Source organism: Cetorhinus maximus, chromosome 22 (assembly GCF_964194155.1).
Source record: "Cetorhinus maximus chromosome 22, sCetMax3.hap1.1, whole genome shotgun sequence".
NCBI lineage: Eukaryota > Metazoa > Chordata > Chondrichthyes > Lamniformes > Cetorhinidae > Cetorhinus > Cetorhinus maximus.
This window is the reverse complement of record NC_135900.1, coordinates 70686363-70708487: the sequence shown is the minus strand read 5'-3', so window position 1 is coordinate 70708487 and position 22125 is coordinate 70686363. Positions and strand designations below refer to the sequence as shown.

Sequence of the window (22125 nt, the reverse complement as noted above, 5' to 3'; positions counted from 1 at the left end):
AGGTGTGTGACGGGAACCTTTGAACCCACTGGGGAATGAACTGAAGTTACTGCTTCCAAATAGGACTGGAGATTTTATCGAGTTCCAAACCAGACCGGGACAGGGGTGGGTTCAGGGTGTGAGTTCAGGAGTTTGCTTTGCTGGTGCAGAAATGAATTGATAAGTTTAGCAACAAAACATGATGCCCCTCACAGTAGCCATCGCACTGACACTTGCTGTTGAGTCTAAGACATGGACAGTGACTCACTGGGTGAGGGGTTCAAGGTTGACTACAAATTTTTGAACAGTACCCAGTATGGTCCGGGGAGGGAGAATTTCCTTACCTTCTTTTCCCAGTGGCTAGGAATCTTGGACTCCCATACATGGGCTGATCGACACTGAGCACAAATGAGGTGGAAACCGGGAGGGATGATACCAGTGCAGCAGTAGCTGCTGATTTAAATGGTTAAGTTCTTGGAGGAAGCATTCACTTCACGACCTATCAGACTGTTAATCAGTCTGGAAATCTATCCACTACAACACACAATTCTCTCCAAGGAACGAGTGAAGATATGACAATAATAACCTACTGATTTGAATGTGTGAACCCCCAAAATGGCAGGGTCTATGCATGTCAGAAGAGGGCACTCTTGTGATTTCACTCCTCCCTAATTCAGGATCTCTGTAGAAGATTGCTCTCTAGGAGTCATTTAGCTTAAACCTAAATCTGGGTATATGTAGAAAGTTTAAGATTCACAAATTCACAATGAACTCTTCCTTTCTTCTAAACTTCAGATGTGAATGAATGTCAAAGTGGAAGCCACGACTGTCACAGCTCAGCCTCCTGTTTCAACAGCCCCGGCTCTTTCCAATGTGTGTGTAAGGCTGGACATACTGGAGATGGAAGGAATTGTACAGGTAACTGACACTGAATGTTCCTGGGGAAAAGTATCCCTATTTCCATTTCTTGCATTCATTATGATGAAACTGCACTTTGGGCCTTTGGAAGGGGACAATTATAACATCCTGAATTATGACGTGTTGGGATACGTATGGACCTTGAAAGGTGTCACTGCCTCAAAATGTGTTGCTGGATCCTAAATGGAACCTTGACTGGAACAATGACCAAGAGCCACAAATTCGCACTGAGATAACTATGAGTGTTCCACAGATGTCATTCTGAAGGGATGAGAACTGCCCAACATATCTGAAAGGTACTGGGGTTGAGTTGTTTAGCAATAATGATATACATCTACCATTATAAGGGGTCAATCATTTAGGGCTGAGTTGAGGAGAAATTACTTCACTGAAAGGGTTGTGATTCTTTGGAATTCTCTAATGTTATGAATGCCCCATCTTGTTAGGATATGGGGAGTGGTTGGGAAAATGGAGTTGAAGTCCAAGGTCAACCATGATTTTCTGGAATAGCGGAGCAGGCTTGATTGGCCTTTTGGTGTACTGCTGCTCCTAGTTCTTGTGTTCTTGTGTTCAGACTGGGCAGGAGTGGAATCATGCTGTGTATTGTGGAGTTTTTTTCTGTGAAAAACGAATGATAAGTTCAGTAACAGACTCTGATTCCTTCACAATGAGACATCTCATGGACACTTACTGTTGAGTTGAAGACATGGACAGTGACTCAATGGGTGAGGGGTTGCAGGATGTCTACAAATTGATGAACTGTACCCAGTATGGTCTGGAGTGGGGGGGAGAGATGTCCTTACCTCCTGTTCCCAGTCCTCCAAAATCCTGGATTCCCATAAATGTGTGTGATCAATCAGAAGTGGATGCCAGAAGAGGGCACTCTGTGATTTTACTCCTCCCGAATTCAGGGTCTCTGTAGAAGGTGGTTCTACAAGAGACATGTGTCTCAAATCTGGGTTTATGTAGACAGTTTAAGATTCACAAAGGTGGGGAACATCCAATGAACTCTTCCTTTCTTCCAAATTTTAGACGTGGATGAATGTCAAAGTGGAAGCCACGACTGTCACAGCTCGGCCTCCTGTTTCAACAGCCCAGGCTCTTTCCAATGTGTGTGTAAGGCTGGACATACTGGAGATGGAAGGAATTGTACAGGTAACTGATACTGAACCTTCCCAGGGAAAATATTCCCATTTCCATTTCTTGCATTACTTGTGAAGAAATTGCAACTTGGGCCTTTGGAAGGGGAAATGAAAACATTCTGAATTATAACGTTTTTGGAGATGTGCAGGCATTGAAAGGTGTCACTGCTTCGAAATGTGTTGCTGGATCATAAATGGAACCTTGACTGGAACAATGACCAAGGGCATCAAATTAGCACTGAGAAAACTGTGAGTGTTCCACAAATCTCCCTTTGAAGGGTTGAGAATTGCCCGATATATCTAAAAGACGCCAGGGTTGAGTTGTTTCGCAATAATTACATACATCTACCCTTGAAGCAACTTGATGTTTATAAGATATCATTTTGCCATCTGGCTGTTACATCGATGGGACCCTGTTGAGCTGTGTTTGTAATTTCTTCTAAACAGACCATTTGTTTTATATCTCCAGTTGTTGACGTGTGTCTCAACAATCCGTGTGGACCCAATGCCTCCTGTACGCAGCAGGATGGAAGCTTCAGATGCTCCTGTGTGACTGGCTACACCTGGAATGGATCTGCCTGTACAGGTGTGTGCTGGGAATCATGAAGCCATTGGAGATTGAACTGAAGTTACTGCCTCCATTTGGGCTGGAATTTTTGTCAAGTCAAATCAAGTAGAAAAGGATAATGTGATTAGAACAAGTCAACATGGTTTTACCAAGGGGAAATCCTGTTTGACAATTTCTTTTGAGTATTTTGTGGATGTAACTAGTAGAGTAGATAAAGGGGAACCAGTCAATGTAGGATACTTGGATTTCGAAAAGGCATTCATAAAGGTGCCACATAAGGTTAAGGCTCATGGCATTGAGTAAGTATTTTAGCATGGCTACAGTATTCATTCATGGACAGAAATCAGAGAGTGAGCACAAATGGGGCATTTTCAAGTTGGCGGGCTGTGAATTGTGGAAGGCCACAATGATCGGTGCTGGAGTCCCAGCTATTTACAAGCTATGTTAGTAACTTAGATGAAGAGATAGAGAGTAATGTATCTAAATTTGGTGATGATACCAAGCTGGGTGGAAAGCTAAGCTGCAGAGAGGACACATAGAGGCTGCAAAGAGATATAGATAGGTTAGGTGAGTGGGCAACAAGATGGCAGATGGAGTATGATGTAGGGAATTGTGAAGTTATTAATTTTGGTCAAAAGAATAGAAAAGCAGAATATTTTTAAAAATGTGTGAAACTTGTAAATGTTGATGATCAAAGTGACTTGGGTGTGCTTCTACAAGGAATGCAGAAAGTTAGCATGCAGGTGCAGCAAGCAATTAGGAAGGCAAATGGCATGTTGGCCTTTATTGCAAGGGGATTGGAGTACAAGAATAAAGAAGAGTTGCTGCAGTTGTACAGGGTTTTAGTGAGACTGCACCTGGTGTACAGTGTGAAGTTTTGGTCTCCTCATTTAAGAAAGGATATTGGAGGTGGCACAGTGGAGGATCACTAAATTGGTCCGTGGGATGAGGGTGTGTTTTAAATGTTGAGAGACTGAGTGAACTGGGCTTATATCCTCTGGAGTTTTGAAGAATGAGAGGCAATCTCATTGAAAGCTACAAAATTCTGAGTGGGTTTGACAGCGTAGTTGCTTAAGGATTTTTCTGCTGGTTGAGAAACCTAAAACACAGGGGCACAGGCTCATTATAAGGGGTCAATCATTTAGGGCTGAGTTGAGGAGAAATTACTTCACTGAAAGGGTTGTGATTCTTTGGAATTCTCTAGTATTATGAATGCCCCATCTTGTTAGGATATGGGAAGTGGTTGGGAAAATGGAGTTGAATTCCGAGGTCAACCATGATTTTCTTGAATAGCGGAGCAGGTTTGATTGGCCTTTTGGTGTACTGCTGCTCCTAATTCTTGTGTTCTTGTGTTCAGACTGGGCAGGGGTGAAATCATGCTGTGTATTGTGGAGTTTGTTTTTGCTGTGAAAAATAAATGATAAGTTCGGTAACAGGCCCTGATTCCTTCACAATGAGACATCTCAGGACACTTACTGTTGAGTTGAAGACATGGAAAGTGACTCAATGGGTGAGGGGTTGCAGGATGTCTACAAATTGATGAACTGTATCCAGTATGGTCTGGGGAGAGAGAGATGTCCTTACCTCCTTTTCCCAGTGCTTCAGAATCCTGGATTCCCATAAATGTGTATGATTGATCAGAAGTGGATGTCAGAAGAGGGCACTCTGTGATCTTACTCCTCCCGAATTCAGGATCTCAAAAGAAGGTGGTTCTACAAGAGACACGTGTCTCAAATCTGGGTTTATGTAGACAGTTTAAGATTCACAAAGGTGGGGAACATCTAATGAACTCTTCCTTTCTTCCAAACTTCAGATGTGAATGAATGTCAAAGTGAATGTCAAAGAGAAACTGAGAGTCAGGGTGTATGGGTATGGAGAAAAAGGCTCCACAGAGGTCAACAACAGTATAATAAGTGGAGTTAGGGGGAACACAGGTAACAATAATAGCCGGGTTGGCCACTACTGGATAGGCTGGGATCACACAAGCGTTTACTGCCCGCAAGTCCTGGACAAACCTCCAGGTATTCTTGCCTGGCTTCCGCACAGGGAGTATAGGAGTGTTGCAGGGGCTAGCAGTGGGAATAACAACACTGGAGTTTAAAAGTTCTGGAAGGACAGGCTTTATGCCTTCCATCGCTTCGGGATTAAGTGGGTATTGAGCTTTCCGAGGGAGGGGTTTAAAGAGATCCAAACGCACTCGAAAAGGTTCTGCTGATAATACCCGACCAACATCATTAGGACCCTTTGCCCACAAGGTATCGGGGATAGTTATCAAGGCATCGAGGGAATCAGTGATTACACTACCTAGTGCACGGTGCTGAAAATAGGCAGGATACTCAAAGGGCATAGAGGGAAAAAATTGGATAGCCTGATCATAGATATTCAGGGAACCGTCCATCAATTCCACAGATGATTGGGGATCTGTGCACTGAAGGCGGTACACCATAGGACCAAGGTCCCTGGCCTGATATCCAACGGAGACACAGAGGGTAACATGAGATGCAACATCCTGGGCATGAAAAAGCGGTTGGGCAGCTGGAGATAGGGACACGGAGCCAGCAACTCCTTCAGGTCCGACGCAAAGGGAAGATATAGAAAGAACATAGCTCTTTCTCACCCAGATGGCCTGTTACCTCACGGGCATACTGGTGATCCGCGCAGGCAGAGTAGTGCGCCGTGCAGTGAAGATCCCAAAGCCAGTGTTGTAGGGGTGGGTAGATGGCTGTCGCGGTGGGAACATGGTGGTCAGTCAGAAGCCGGAGTAGCACAGTCTTGAGTTTGTCAGATAAATCGCAATGTCTGAAATTGCAGCACCAAACGTGAGGATGATGAGAAGTTTCTTCCTGTAGAAGGCCGATGACTGTGGAATAAGTAGACTCGGGAACTTGAAGAGTGATAGAATTGTTAGAACAGTCTAAAGTGCATCGGAGTTTGCAAAGGGGATCACGACCCAAAAGATTGACCGGGACGTCGGCCCCGAGGAGGAATCGATGGGATCCTTTCCTTCCGTTCAGGTCAAAGGGCACTTCTTCGGAAATTGGCAGTGAAAGCGGTTGTCCCGAGACCCCAATGACGGAAATGGAATCCGTAGAGGGGTTGATATCAGGAGCCTCGACAGGCGGAAGGGTAGAATAAGTCGCTACAATATCAATGAGAAAATTCAAGAGACGGCCATTAATAGACAAAGGGATAGTGGGTTCCTCGATGGTAATGAGAGGTAAAAGGGTGTGGCAACCCTCTTGGGTTAAACCCCCAAATGGGTTAGCTACCGAGTAAGGGATCGGTTGAGGGGCAGAGTAAGGGATCGGTTGAGGGGCAGAGTAAGGGATCGGTTGAGGGGCAGAGTAAGGGATCGGTTGAGGGGCAGAGTAAGGGATCGGTTGAGGGTCTGGGGCCGGCGCCTGCTGAGGTGCCACCTGCGGTGGAACTGCAGGTGGCCGAGGGCAGGTACGGGCCCAATGACCCTCCTGGCCACAGTTAGAACAAGTCAAGTGGCCGCCCCCTTTTGGTCCCACCTGGCGGCCTCTCCCTCTCCCTGGCCGTCGATTCCCCTGGGCACTCTGGTGCCAATTAGGCTGCCACATATTCCGAGGCCACATAACAGATTGGGGTTGGTAATTATAAAAGTTGGGCGGCTGAGAAGCTAATTGAGGGGCAGCGTAAAATACAGGGGCCAGTACCAGCGTGGGCGCCGCGACTGGAGCTGCAGGCGGCGGTGGGCGGTGGGCGGAGGCGTCGTCACTGGAGGCGCTGCTACTGGTGCTGCTGGACCGTCTAACATTGGGGCCATTATTCCTTTCAGTTGGCGTTCACAATGTTGGAGGGTGCTCATAATTTCTTGAAGATTGTCCTTACCTTCCCACCCAATGCAAGTAAGGGTAAAGGCTTTCTTAAGATCAGGCTGCAATCCCTGTAGAAGAGCTTTTACAAGAGCCGGAACAGAATCCTGAGGATTAACACCAGAACATTTTAAAAAGATATTACGGAATCGTTCAACCTAATCACAAACGTCCTCGTCGGGTTTTTGCACTCTATTATGGATTTTGTGTCAATCAACTACATCAGGTAAAGCCTTCCGCACGGCCGCACAAATGCGCTGCCAGAGTTGTGCCTCCTGATTCGCAGTAAGAGGGTCAGGGCCAGGTGGCGGCTACTAACAATTTTCCTGAATTGGTCACCAAAGCTGGGTACCCAGACAAGTATCAAGAACCATATCTATATCATTACAATTAGGGCTATTACATTTACAGAGAATTTCGAGTTTCTGTCTAAACTTCTCAACCCTCTCTTTAGGGTCAGGGGTGGATGCGACAATTGCTCGTAACTCAGGTGTCCATGGACGGTAAACTTGCATCTGACCTCCCGCAGGGTTAGGGTGTGCTCTCATTGGTATCTGCGTTGCGGCACCAGAGGGTGAAGGGTCCGAGTTCCGTCTCCGTTGGGAGCGGGATGGGGTTTGTACACCGGTAGTACTATCAGGTTCTGGCGCGCCCCGTGTGGCAGTGGAGCCAGAGGGGTAGCCACAGCCGGGGGTGGAACTTGTTCAGGATCATCATAAGGATGAGGGGACTGGTAGACAGGCCAGTCCTGTTCGCTGAGCTCATCATCAGACGACAGGGGCGCTGGGGGCTGCGCGGTTCACTGCGCAACCAGGATCCTGGATTTCTCTTTCTGATCAATTTGCTTTCACTTTTTCTCAAATTCCTGACTCCTTTTCCTCGACTCATCAGCCAGTCTCTGGGTTTCGTCCTTCCATTGGACATACGCAGGCCAACCCACTTTCTTCTTACCCGACTTCTCTACTTCCTTTAAAACATATGCTAAGCGCTCAATTCTATCCCGATTAAAAGTTCCATCTGATGGGAAGCTCTCTCCCTTACCTTGGGTCCACTTAATCCATTCAGAAACATATTGGACACTTTCAGGTCCATAATGGACATACATATAAGCATTTGGGGTTCCCTTGAAGAGGGAACCTGGGGTTTCTTTGATGCCATGTTACCCATTTTCTACCTAATAAGTTTAAAAAAAAACAAAAGGCCAGTCCTTGGCGGGTCCTTGACCCCCAATTTACCACTAAGGTACTTTCACCAATCAGTCCACTCACACGCTCAAGGGGTCCCGGACCCCGAGCTGCAAACACGCTCCCACACACTCAGTACCAACTCCAGGGGCTCCAACCCCGAGTACACACTAAAACCAAATCTAAACTCCAGGGGCTCCAACCCCGAGTACACACTAAAACCAAATCTAAACTCCAGGGGCTCCAACCCCGAGTACACACTAAAACCAAATCTAAACTCCAGGGCTCCAACCCCGAGTACACACTAAAACTAAATCTCAACTCCAGGGCTCCAACCCCGAGTACACACTAAAACTAAATCTAAACTCCAGGGGCTCCAACCCCGAGTACACACTAAAGCTAAAACTAAACTCCAGGGCTTCAACCCTGAGTATATTCTGGCCAAAGTGGTCCTGGACCGCAACAACTAATCTCCTAAACTCTTAAATAGATGACTTACCCTAAGAGTCAGCCACAGGCAGGCGAAGGCAGATTGCGGGTCAACGAACCCCAGAAGCCCAAATTGGGCTGCCGCGGACTGAGGAGTCCTTGAACCGCGAGGTCCTAACACTGGCGCTCCGTGACGGGTTAGTCATCTCGGTGGGACCTCCAAGAAACTGTTGGAGATTAATCACACCAAGGCATCATTTAGTACTTAGAAACCCCATTTATTACTTGTGCACAGGGGAGACAACACAACGAGAGCTATTGTACCATCTCGTAGTAGAATACACGCAGACCTGTTAAAAGCATTTTTACAGCCAATCAGTAAATTTTGCACCAACCTATCCACTTATTTGCATAAGTTAACTGACCAATCCATACAGTAGTAAATTTTCGTTCCCAGCCCAACAGATGTTGCACTTACGCAAATGCTTATCACGATTCTGATTACATTCGGCCTGAGAAAGAACAAAATGGAATGTCTCGGGGCTCATCCTGCAACTGTGGTCAGACAAGATGGTATTGTTTCTCAAGGTTGCAGTATTTTTCTCTCAGGTTGACGCATATAATTCAATTTCCTTATTAACCCTTTTAGCACTAAATGGGTTCCCTATAGTTGCCTAGGCCACCACAGTATCATGTAGGGAATTGTGAAGTTATTCATATTGGTTGTAAGAATTGAAAAGCAGAATATTTTTAAAAATGTGTGAAACTTGTAAATGTTGATGTTCAAAGTGACTTGGGTGTGCTTGTACAAGGAATGCAGAAAGTTAGCGTGCAGGTGCAGCAAGCAATTAGGAAGGCAAATGGCACATTGGCCTTTACTGTTAGGGGATCGGAGTACAAGAATAAAGATGAGTTGCTGCAGTTGTACAGGGTTTTAGTGAGACTGCATCTGGTGCACTGTGTGCAGTTTTTGTCTCCTCATTTAAGGAAGGATATTGGAGGTGGTACAGCGAAGGATTACTAAATTGGTCCGTGGGATGAGTGGGTGTCCCCAATGTTGAGAGACTGAGTAAACTGGGCTTATATTCTCTGGAGTTTAAAAGAATGAGAGACAATATCATTGAAAGCTACAAAATTCTGACGGGGTTTGATATGACAGTTGCTTAGAGATTTATCTGCTAAGTGGGAAATGTAAAATACAGGGGCGTAGTTTCAGGATAAGGGTTCGACCATTTAGGGCTGAGTTGAGGAGAAATTACTTCACTCAAAGGGTGGAATTCTCTACCACAGAGTGTTATGAATGCTCGATCCTGTTAACTACATTTAAGGCAGGGACAGACAAATTTTGGTGTCTCAGGGGATTAAGGGATATGGGGAGTGGGTGGGACAATGAAGTTGAAGTCCTAGATCAGCCATGATTGTGTTGAATAGTGGAGCAGGCTCAATGGGTGTAGGGTCTACTCCTGCTCCTATTTCTTGTGTTCTTGAGTACAGAACGGGCAGGGGTAAAATCATGTTTTGTATAGTGGAGTTGGCTTTTTCTTTGAAAAAAATGAATGATGAGTTCAGTAACAGACTCTGATTCGCTCACAATGAGACATCCCACAGAAACTTGCCGATGAGTCTCAGACATAGACAGTGGCTCACCGGGTGTGAGGGGTTGGGAGGGTGTCTACAAATTGTTGAACTCTATCCAGCATGGACTGGGGAGGGGAAATTTCCTTCCCTCCTTTTCCCAGTGCCTCGGAATCCTGGATTCCCAGACATGGGCGAGATCGACACTGAGCACAAATGAGGTGGAAACCTGGATCGATGTCAGCATTGCAACTGCCGATTTAAATGGTTCAGGCCTTGGAGGGAGCATTCACACCACGACCTGTCACACTGTTAGTCAGCGAGCAAATCATTCCACTAACACGCACAATTCTCTCCAAGGGAAGAGCGAAGATACGACAATAATAGCCTCCTGATGTGAATGTGTCAACCCAGAAAAGGGCAGGGCCTGTGGATGTCAGAAGAGGGCACTCTGTGATTTTACTCCTCCCTCATTCAGGATCTCTGTAGAAGATTGTTCTCATGTAGCTCAACCCGTAATCTGGGTCTATGTAGAAAGTTTTAGATTCACAAAGCTGGGGATCCTCTAATGAACTCTTCCTTTCTTCTAAATTCCAGATGTGAATGAATGTCAAAGTGGAAGCAACAACTGTCACAGCTCAGCCTCCTGTTTCAACTGCCCCGGCTCTTTCCAATGTGTGTGTAAGGCTGGATATACTGGAGATGGAAGAAATTGTACAGGTGATTGGCTCTGGATTCTTTCTTGGCAAAATCACCCAGTTTCCTTCATAATTCCTTTGATATTGTTTCTAATTTTGTCCCCACAATATTAGAGTTTCTTCAAGTCTGGAACAGGAATCATGTCCATATACCTCTTGGTCTACATGACATAGCTGCTCAGTCCCTGAACCAACTGAGTCACTGACAGGATCCTTTCAGTGACAGTTATAAAATGATGGGCAGTGAGGAGTTTTTGGAATCCCTGAAATATGTGTAACTGCCACAAAAGTGATTCCAGATACAAAATAGAATATTTTTCTGAATCAGTAAGTGAGGAAACAGAGCAATAAATTTATGTGCAACTCGAAGATTTATACAAGTTCAAAGTGGGAAAATACATTTTCCAACATTCTTGAATCCATTATTAATAAAAAATACACGATGGTAACAATCCCTCCTGTGACCTATCTTCATCCAGTTGCTTCACACTGTCGCGTCCTGAAGCTGCTCACCTTCACTCAGATACAACTCCCACACCAGTTCCTCATTGAATCCTTCATGGGACAGCATCAACAGTGAGAGACAACAGGCTGGTGTTTTAGGCGGCCATTACACCAGAGTCTAATTCTGCGCTCTCAGAGTATTGACAAGTGTAAACTTTCAAGTGCACGGTCACTGTTAGAATAGGACATTCTGTGATTTTACCAATCCCCAGCCCAGGAGGTTTCCAGCGATCAGCAAATTCCAAGGAAGGGGGATGAAAATTGGTCCAATATCCAGGGGAAGGAAAGCACACAAGTTACATAATTGTGGGATTCGCCTACAGTGTGAATTTGTTCTAAACACCCATATTCATTTTATATCTGCAGTTATTGACGTGTGTCTCAACAATCCGTGTGGACCCAATGCCTCCTGTACCCAGCAGGACGGAAGCTTCAGATGCTCCTGTGTGACTGGCTACACCTGGAATGGATCTGTCTGTACAGGTGTGTGACGGGAATCATTGAACCCATTGGGGAATGAACTGAAGTTACTGCTTCCAGATAGGACTGGAGATTTTGTCAAGTTCCAAAGCAGAGCAGTGCATGGGTGGGATCAGGGTGCCAACCCTTGGACACTGTTGAGTCTAAGACAGGGCAAGTGCCTTGCTGTGTGCGGGCATGGAGGATGTATACAAAATATTGACTGTATCCAGCGTGATCTGGGGAGAGGGAATTTTCTTACCACCTTTTCCCAGTGCCTAGGAATCCTGGATTCTCATAGGTAACGTGATCGACACTGAACACAAATGAGGTGGAAACTGGGATGGATGTCATCACTGCAGCAGTAGCTGCTGATAAGGTGTTGGAGGGAGCATTCACATCACAACCTGTCAGACTGTTAATCAGCCTGCAAATCATCCCACTACCACACACAATTCTCTCCAAGGGAAGAGTGAAGATACGACATTAATTACCCCCTGATTTGAATGTGTCAACCCACGACACGGGCAGGTCCTGTGGATGTCAGAAGAGGGCACCTTGTGATTTTACTCCTCTCGAATTCAGGGTCTCTGTAGAAGGTGGTTCTGCAAGAGACATGTGTCTCAAACCCAAATCTGGGTGTATGTAGACAGTTTAAGATTCACAAAGCTGGGGATCCTCCAATGAACTCTTCCTTTCTTCTAAACTTCAGATGTGAATGAATGTCAAAGTGGAAGCCACGACTGTCACAGCTCAGCCTCCTGTTTCAACAGCCCCGGCTCTTTCCAATGTGTGTGTAAGGCTGGACATACTGGAGATGGAAGGAATTGTACAGGTAACTGATACTGAATCTTCCCAGGGAAAATATTCCCATTTCCTTTTCCTGCATTAATTGTGAAGAAATTGCAACCTGGGCCTTTGGAAGGGGAAATGAAAACATTCTGAAATATAATGTTTTTGGAGATGTACAGACAGTGAAAGGCGTCACTGCTTCGAAATGTGTTGCTGGATCATAAATGGAACCCTGACAGGAACAATGACCAAGAGCATCAAATTAGCACTGAGATAACTGTGAGTGTCCCACAAATCTCACCCATAGAAACATAGAAAATAGGAGCAGGAGTGGGACGTTCGGCCCTTCGAGCCTGCTCCGCCATTCATCATGTTCATGGCTGATCATCCAACTTAATAGCCTGCTCCCGCTTTCTCCCCATATCCTTTGATCCCTTTCGCCCCAAGAGCTACATCTAACTCCTTGAAAACATACAGTGTTTTGGCCTCGACCACTTTCTGTGGTAGTGAATTCCACAGGCTCACCACTCTCTGGGTGAAGAAATTTCTCCTCATCGCAGCCCTAAATAATCTACCCCATATCCTCAGAGTGTGACCCCTGGTTCTGGACTCCCCCACCATCAGGAACATCCTTCCTCCATCTACCCAATCTAGTCCTTATAGAATTTTATAGGTTTCGATGAAATCGTCCCTCATTCTTCTGAACTCAAGTGGATATAATCCTAACCGACTCAATCTCTCTTCATATGTCAGTCCCGCCATCCCAGGAAGCAGTGTGATAAACCTTCGCTGCACTCCCTCTATAGCAAGAACTCCTTCCTCAGGTAAGGAGACCAAAACTGCACTCTGAAGGGGTGAGAACTGCCTGATAAAACCAAAAGGCACCAGGGTTGAGTTGTTTAGCAATAATTACATACATCTACCCTTGAAGCTACTTGATGTTTATGGGATATCATTTTGCCATCTGGCTGTTACATCAATGGGGCCCTATTGAGCTGTGTTTGTAATTTCTTCTAAACAGACCATTTGTTTTTTTTTTCCAGTTATTGACGTGTGTGTCAGCAATCCGTGTGGACCCAATGCCTCCTGTACCCAGCAGGATGGAAGCTTCAGATGCTCCTGTGTGACTGGCTACACCTGGAATGGATCTGCCTGTACAGGTGTGTGCTGGGAATCATTGAAGTCATTGAGGAATTAACTGAAGTTATTGCTTCCATATGGGACTGGAGATTTTGTCAAATCAAATGACTTAGAAAAGGAATGTATAATTAGAACAAGTCATCATGGTTTTACCAAGGGGAAATCCTGTTTGACAACTTTTATAGAGAATTTTGTGGATTTAACTAGTAGAGGAGATAAGAGGGAACCAGTCGATGTAGTAAACCGGAATTTTGAAAAGGCATTCAATAAGGTGCCACATAAGATTATTGGCAAGATGAGGGCTCATGGCATTTTCGTGGCTAGAGTATTGTTTTGATGACAGAAAGCAGAGAGTAGGCAAAAATGATGCTTTTTCAAATTGTCAGGCCGTGAATAGTGGAGTGCTGAAATGACCAGTGCTGGGGCCTCATCTATTTACAACCTATATTAGTGACTTAGATGAAGAGACAGCATTAATGCATCTAGATTTGGTGATGATACCAAGCTAGGTGGAAAGCTAAGCTGCAGGGAGGACACACAGAGGTTACAACGAGATACAGACAGGTTAGGTGAGTGGGCAACAAGCTGGCAGATGGAGTATGATGTAGGGAATTGTGAAGTTATTCATTGTGGTCATAAGAATAGAAAAACAATATTTTTTAAAATGTGTGAAACTTGTAAATGTTGATGATCAAAGTGACTTGGGTGTGCTTGTACAAGGAATGCAGACAGTTAGCGTGCAGGTGCAGCAAGCAATTAGGAAGGCAAATGGCATGTTGGCCTTTATTGCAAGGGGATTGGAGTAGAAGAATAAAGAAGAGTTGCTACAGTTATACAGATTTTTAGTGAGACCACATCTGGTGCACTGTGTACAGTTTTTGTCTCGTCATTTAAGGAAGGACATTGGAGGTGGTCCAGTGAAGGATTACTAAATCGGACTGTGGGATGAGTGGATGTGTCCAATGTTGAGAGACTGAGTGAACTGGACATATATTTTCTGGAGCTTAGAATAATGAGAGACAATCTCATTGAAAGCTACAAAATTCTGAGGGGGTTTGATATGATAGTTGCTTAGAGATTTATCTGCTAGTTGGGAAATGTAAAACACAGGGGCACAGCTTCAGGATAAGGGGTCGATCATTTAGGGCTGAGCTGAGGAGAAATTACTTCACTCAAAGGGTTGTGATTCTTTGGAATTCTTTACCACAGAGTGTTATGAATGCTCGACCCTGTTAACTACATTTAAGGCAGGAACAGACAAATTTTGGTCTCTCAGGGTATTATGGGATATGGGGAGTGGGTGGGACAATGAAGTTGAAGTCCAAGATCAGCGATGAGTGTGTTGAATAGTGGAGCAGGCTCAATTGACGTATGGTCTACTCCTGCTCCTATTTCTTGTGTTCTTGTGTTCAGACTGGGCAGGGGTGGAATCATGTTTTGTATTGTGGAGTTTGTTTTCTCTGTGAAAAAAATGAATGATGAGTTCAGCAACAGACTCTGATTCCCTCACAATGAGACATCCCACGGACACTTGCTGTTGAGTCTAAGACATGGACAGTGGCTCACTGTGTGTGAGGGGTTGGAGGGTGTCTACAAATTGTTGAACTCTATCCAGCATGGACTGGAGAGGGGAAATTTCCTTCCCTCCTTTTCCCAGTGCCTCGGAATCCTGGATTCCCATCATGGGCGAGATCGACACTGAGCAATAATGAAGTGGAAACTGGGATGGATGTCAGCATTGCAGCAGTAGCTGCTGATTTAAATGGTTCAGGTCTTGGAGGGGGCATTCACACCATGACCTGTCACATTGTCAAATCTATCCATTACCCCACACATTTCTCTCGAAGGGAAGAGTGAAGATATGACAATAATAACCTACTGATTTGAATGTGTCAATGCTGAAAAGGGCCGGGCCTGTGGATGTCAGAAATGGGCACTTTGTAATCTTACTCCTCCCTCAATCAGGATCTCTGTAGAAGATTGTTCTCCAAGAGTCATGTGGCTCAAATCTATATCTGGGTGTTTGTAGAAAGGTTAAAATTCACAAAGCTGGGGAGCCTCTAATGAACTCTTCCTTTCTTCTAAACTTCAGATGTGAATGAATGTCAAAGTGGAAGACACGACTGTCACAGCTCGGCCTCCTGTTTCAACAGCCCTGGCTCTTTCCAATGTGTGTGTAAGGCTGGACATACTGGAGATGGAAGAAATTGCACAGGTAACTGACACTGAACCTTCCCAGGGTTAAATTATCCCATTGCTATTTCTTTTGCATTCATTGCGAAGAAATTGCAATCTCTGAGGGTATTTCAGCCAAATCCTGTCACCGTCCTCGTCTGGATGACTCATCTACACACTGCCTGGACCAGCTGGGTAAGTGGAAAGGTGAAATTATAACTTTCTGAACATATTGGAAGCTGTCCAAACTCTGAAAGGTGTCACTGCCGCAAAATGTGTTGTTAGACGGAAAACAGAACCTATATTGAAGTGGCGATCCTGAATCATAATATGGCAGAGCAAACTGTTGAGTGTTCCACTAACCTCACTCTGAAGAACATAAGAACACAAGAAATAGGAGCAGGAGTACAGCATTCAGCTCTTCGAGCTTGCTTCACCAGTCAATGAGATCATTGCTGATCTTCTACTTCAACAACATTTTCCTGCACTATCCGTGTCCTACCTCAGTCTTGACATGCTCAATGACTGAGCCTCCACGGCCCTTTGGGGCAGAGAATTCCAAAGATTCACCACACTCTGAGTGAAGAGATTCCTCCTCATCTCAGTCTTAATTGACCTACCCTGTTAATATGAGACCTTGTTCTAAACACCCCCACCAGCCAAGGGAAACATCTTTCCTGCATCTACCCTCTCGAGCTCTGTACGAATTTTTATGTTTGAATAAGATCACCTCTCATTCTTCTAAACACCAGAAAATTTGCCAATGTGTGTGTAGGCAAGCTGTTAGTGTACAGCAACAACACTGGCATCTACCCAGCAATGTGGAAAATTGCTTAGGTATGTTCTGTACAAAAAAAGCAGGACAAATCTAACATGGCTAATTACCACCCCATCAGTCCACTCTCGATCATCAGTAAAGTGATGGAAGGGGTCATTAACAGTTTTATCAAGCAGCACTTGCTTAGCAATAACCTGTTTGCTGACACTCAGTTTGGGTTCTGCCAGGGCTACTTAGCTCCTGACCTCATTACAGCCTTGGTTCAAACATGGGCAAAAGAGCTGAACTCCAGAGGTGAGGTGAGAGTGACTGCCCTTGACATCAAAGCAGCATTTGACCAAGTGTGGCATCAAGGAGCCCTAGCAAAATTGGAGTGAATGGGAATCGGGGGAAAACTACCCGCTGGTTAGAGTCATACCTAGCACAAATGGTTGTGGTTGTTAGAAATCAATCATCTCAGCTCCAGAATATCACTGCAGGAGTTCCTCAGGATAGTGTTCTAGGCCCAACCATCTTCAGCTGCTTCATCAATGACCTTTCTTCCATCATAAGGTCAGAAGTGGGGAAGTTTGTTGACGGTTGCACAATGTTCAGCACCATTCGTGACTCTTCAGATACTGAAGCAGTCCATGTCCAAATAAGACCTGGACAATATCCAGGCTTGGGCTAACAAGTGGCAAGTAACATTTAGGCAATGACCATCTCCAACAAGGGAGAATCTAACCATTGCCATTCATGAGCATTACTATCACTGAATCTCCCAGAGTCAACATCCTGGGGGTTACAATTGACCAGAAACTGAACTGGACTAGCTATATAAATTCTGTGGCTACAAGAGCAGGTCAGAGGCTAGGAATGTTGTGGCTAGTAACTCACCTCCTGATTCTCCAAAGTCTGTCCACCATCTACAAGGCACAAATCAGGAGTGTGATGGAATACTCTCCATTTGCCTGGATGAGTACAGCTCCAACATTATGCAAGAAGCTTGACACCATCCAGGACAAAGCAACCCACTTGACTGGCACTCTATCCGCAAATATTCACTCCCTCCACCACCGACGCATAGTGGCAGAAGTGCGCACCTTCTACAAGATGCACTGCAGGAGCTCACCAAGCGTCATTAGACAGCACATTCCAAACCCACAACCAATACCATCTAGAAGGACAAGGGCAGCAGACACATGGGAGCACCACCACCATCTCCAAGCCACTCATCATCCTGGAAGTATATTGCTGTTCTTTCACTGTTGCTGGGTCAAAATCCTGGAACTCCCTCCCTAACAGCACAGTGGGTGCACCTACATCACATGGATTGCAGCGGCTCAAGAAGGCAGCTCACCACTGCCTTCTCAGGGGCAGTTAGGGATGGGTGATAAACGTTGGCCCAGACAGTGACACCCACATCCCTTGAATGAATGAAGAAAAGGCCCAGTCTATTTAATATTTCCTCATAGGACAGTCTCTCCATCTCAGGAATTAGTTTGGTGAACCTTCGTTGCACTCCGTCTATGGCAAGTATATCTTAGGTAAGGAGACCAATACTGCACACAATACTCCAGGTGCGGTCTCACCATGGCACTGTATAATTACAGGAAGACGTCTTTACTCAAATACTCCAATCCTCTTATAATAAAGGCCAACATACCATTTGCCTACTTAATTGCTTGCTATACCTGCAAGTTAGCTTTCAGTGACTGATGAACGAGAATACCCAAGTTCCTTTTGAAGTTCAACATTTTCCAGCCTCTCAGCATTTAAGAAATATTCTGTGGGCAGAATTTTTAGGTTCGCGGGCGCCCAACCTGATCAAACGCGAAATCGCACGAGATGACGTCAGGCGAGCGTCGCAACATCATCCCGTGCTAGTGCAATATTTCAGTCGGCGGGCACGCGCAAAAGTCGGAAACACGCCCGCCGACAAATAAGAGGCCAAATAATGTAATTGAAGTTGCAATTGTCTCGTGGTCTGTCCAACCTTACGGTTGGCGGACTTTGCATTTTTCGTGAAACCTCATCCAAGAGCACAATGAAGTTTCTGTTATTAAATTTTTAAAAAGCTTTGGACAGCATTTTCATCATGTACATGTTTAGGTGACTGGTTGTGATGCTTGAACATTTTTCTCCTGATTTTAAAAACTTTATTTAATTGATTTCAAGTCTTCAGCTCCCTCCCTGAGACAGCTCTCTGCCTTCAGCGAGCTTTTATTCAGCGCCCGCCCGCACCTGTGCTTACATCAGCGCCCGCCCTCCTCCCCCCCCCACCCCCCCCCCCAACCCTGGCAGCGCTGAGCATTTCACCATGGGCTTCACAGTGGCTGGCCGTTAATTGGCCGTCCAGCGTGAAATCGCAGTTGGGGACTGATTGCGGTTGGCGGTCCATCCCCTGATTGATCCCAGACCTGCCAACCTAAAAATTCTGCCTTGCATTTCTGTTTTTTCTACCAAATTGGATAACCTCATATTTTTTCACAATGTATCCCATCTGCCCAATTTTTGCCCACGTACTTAGCCTCTCCAGACCCCCTTGAAGCTTCTTTGAATCCACCTCACAACTCACACTTTCACCTAGTTTTGTGTCACCTACAAGCTTGGAAATACTTTATTACACACCCAAATTATTGATATAGATTGTGAGTAACTGGGGCCCAAGCACTGATCCTTGTGGTATCCCCTTATCATACCCTGCCAATCTGAAAATGACCCATTTATTCCTACTCTCTGTTTTCTGACCCTTCACCAATTCTTAATCCATGCCAGTATATTACCCCCAATCCCATGTGCTCTAAATTTGATTACTAACCTCTCGTGTGGGACCTCATCAAAAGCTTTCTGAAAATCTAAATCTATGACATCCACCACTTCTCCCTCATCTATTTTGCTAGTTACATCCTCAAAAACTCCAACAGTTTTGTTAAACATGATTTCCCATTTATAAATCCATGTTGACTCTGCTCGATCCTACCATTATTTTCCAAGTGTCCTGTTATCACATCCTTTATGATAGATTCAAGCATTTTCCCCACTACTGATGTCAGGCTAACAAGTCTGTAGTTCCCCGTTTTCTCTCACCCTCCTTTCTTAAATAGTGGGGTTACATTTGCCACCTTCCAATCTGCAGGAACCGTCTCAGAGTCTATAGAATTTTGAAAGATTACCACCAGTGCACCTACTATCTCTAGAGCCACCTCTTTCAACACTCTGGGACATACATCATCAGGTCCAGGAGATTTACCTACTTTAAGTCCTATTCATTTCTCTCATATTATTTTAAAAATATTAACACCTTGCAGTTCCTTGTTTAGACTAGTCCCTTGATTCCTCAACATTTTTGAGAGGTTTTTAGTATTTTCCTCTGTGAAGACACAAAGTATTTGTTTAGCTGCTCTGCCATTTCCTTATTCCCCATTGTAAATGCCCCTGACACCACTTGTAATAGACACACATTAGTTTTGGGTAATCTCTTCCTTTTTACAAATATATAGAAGCTTTTACAGACCGTTTCTTTGTTTCTCGCTAGTATATTCTCATTTTCCATTTTTCCCTTCTTAATCCATTTCTTAATGAAGGTTGGAAAACTGCTCAATGTATCTAAAAGGCAGCCAGGTTTGAGTTTCCTTCCTGTAATTGACTGCATACCCCTCCCCCCTTGCAGCTGCTCCCTTTTTCTCTGGTAACAGTACCATGTCGAAGTGATCTTATTCAGCTACGTGGTGTTTAAAACCTCCCATTCATTTTAAATCTGCTGTTATTGACCTGTGTTTCAACAATCCGTGTGGCCCCAATGCCTCCTGTATCCAGCAGGATGGAAGCTTCGGATGCTCTTGTGTGACTGGCTACACCTGGAATGGATCTGACTGTACAGGTGTGTGATGGGAATTATTGAACCCACTGGGGAATGAACTGAATTTACTGCTTCCAAATAGGACTGGAGATTTTGTCAAGTTCCAAACCAGACTAGGGCAAGGTGGGATCAGGGCGTGAGTTCAGGAGTTTGCATTGCCAGTCAAGAAATTAATTTATAAGTTTAGCAACAGACTCTGAATCCTCTCACAATGGGACATCCGACTGACACTTACTGTTGAGTCTAAGACATGGAAAGTGACTCGCTGGGTGAGGGGTTGGAGAGTGTCCGTGATGTGTGATGGGAGGTGTTGAACCCATTGGGGAATGAACTGAAGTCACTGCTTCCTGATAGGACTGGAGATTTTGTCAAGTTTCAAAACAGACTGGGGCAGGAATGGGGTTATGATGTGCATTGTGGAGTTTGTTTCTCTGTGAAAATATAACGATAAGTTTAGTAACAGACTCTGATTTCCTCACAATGAGACATCACACTGACACTTTTTGTTGAGTCTAAGACATGGACAGTAACTCACTGGGTGAGGGGTTGGAGGGTGTCTACAAATTGTTGAACTGTACCCAGCATGGCCTGGGAAGGGGGGAATTTCCTCACCTCCTTTTCCCAGTGCCTTGGAATCCTGGATTCCCATACATGGGCGTGATCGACACTAAGCACAAATGAGGTGGAAACCGGGATGGATGTCATCACTGCAGCAGGAGCTGCTGATTAAATGGTTAAGGCCTTGGAGGGAGCATTCACATCACGACCTGTTAGACTGTTAATCAGCCTGCAAATCATTCCACATCCACACACAGTTCTCTCCAAGGGAAGAGTGAAGATACGACAATAATAACCCACTGATTTGAATGTGTCAACCCAGAAAAAGGCAAGGCCTATGGAGGTCAGAAGAGGGCACTTTGTGATTTTACCCCTCCCTAATTCAGGATCTCTGTAGAAGATTGTTCTCCAAGAGATTTGTGGCTCAAACCTAAATCTGGGTCTATGTAGAAAGTTTAAGATTGACAAAGCTGGGGAGCCTCCAATAAACGCTTCCTTTCTTCTAAACTTCAGATGTGAATGAATGTCAAAGTGGAAGTCACGACTGTCACAGCTCAGCCTCCTGTTTCAACAGCCCCGGCTCTTTCCAATGTGTGTGTAAGGCTGGACATACTGGAGATGGAAGGAATTGTACAGGTAACTGACTCTGAGTCTTCCTGTGGTGAAAAATGCCCATTCACATTTTTTTACATCTATTGTGAAGAAGTGACAATATCAGAAAATTTGTTTTGGACAAATCCTGTCACCTTCCTGGTCTGGATGGTTTGTCTACACATTGCTGGAGCCAGCTGGGCCATTGGAAGAGGAAAATTATAACATTTTGAATTACAACATGTTGGAAGCTGTCCAGATTCTGAAAGGTGTCACTGTCTCAAATGTGTTGCTGGATGGAAATGCAACCTTTACTGAAGCTGAAAACCTGAATCATAAAATAGCACAGGGAGAACCAGGAGTGTTCCAGAAATCTCACTCTTAAAGGTTGAACACTGCTCACTGTATCTAAAAGGCAGCCAGGTTTGAGATTCCTTCCCGAAATTGACTATAGCACTCCCACTTGAAGCTGCTGCCACTTTCTCTGATAATGAAACAATGTTGAAATGATCTTATGCAGCTGCATTGTATTTAAACCACATCATTCATTTTATATCTGCAGTTATTGACATGTGTTTCAACAATCCGTGTGGACCCAATGCCTCCTGTACCCAGCAGGATGGAAGCTTCAGATGCTCCTGTGTGACTGGCTACGCCTGGAATGGATCTGTCTGTACAGGTGTGTGATGGGAATCATTGAACCCATTGGGGAATGAACTGAAGCTACTGCTTCCATATAGGACTGGAGATTTTGTCAAGTTCCTAACCAGACCGGGACAGGGGTGGGATCAGGGATTGAGTTTTGATGTTATGTTTTGTCTGTGATGAAAACCAATGAAACCCTCCACAGCCAACTGTGACTTTCCTCATGATCCATCTGACTATACTTACCATCAAGACTCATGCACTAACAATGTTAACGTGGGTCAGGTATTAGAGGAGGTTTAGCAAATAT

At 44.9% G+C, this 22125-nt stretch overlaps 1 protein-coding gene across 1 annotated transcript in view; it reads left to right on the top strand.

Annotated features, from left to right (window-relative positions):
• LOC144696332 (uncharacterized) overlaps window positions 1-22125 on the top strand; it is a 187064-nt gene that overhangs the window by 52190 nt on the left and 112749 nt on the right. Inside the window, exons 13-14 of the mRNA XM_078567548.1 lie at window positions 11203-11319; window positions 13131-13247. Coding sequence (XP_078423674.1) covers window positions 11203-11319; window positions 13131-13247 — 234 coding nt within the window. The remainder of the gene's footprint in view (window positions 1-11202; window positions 11320-13130; window positions 13248-22125) is intronic.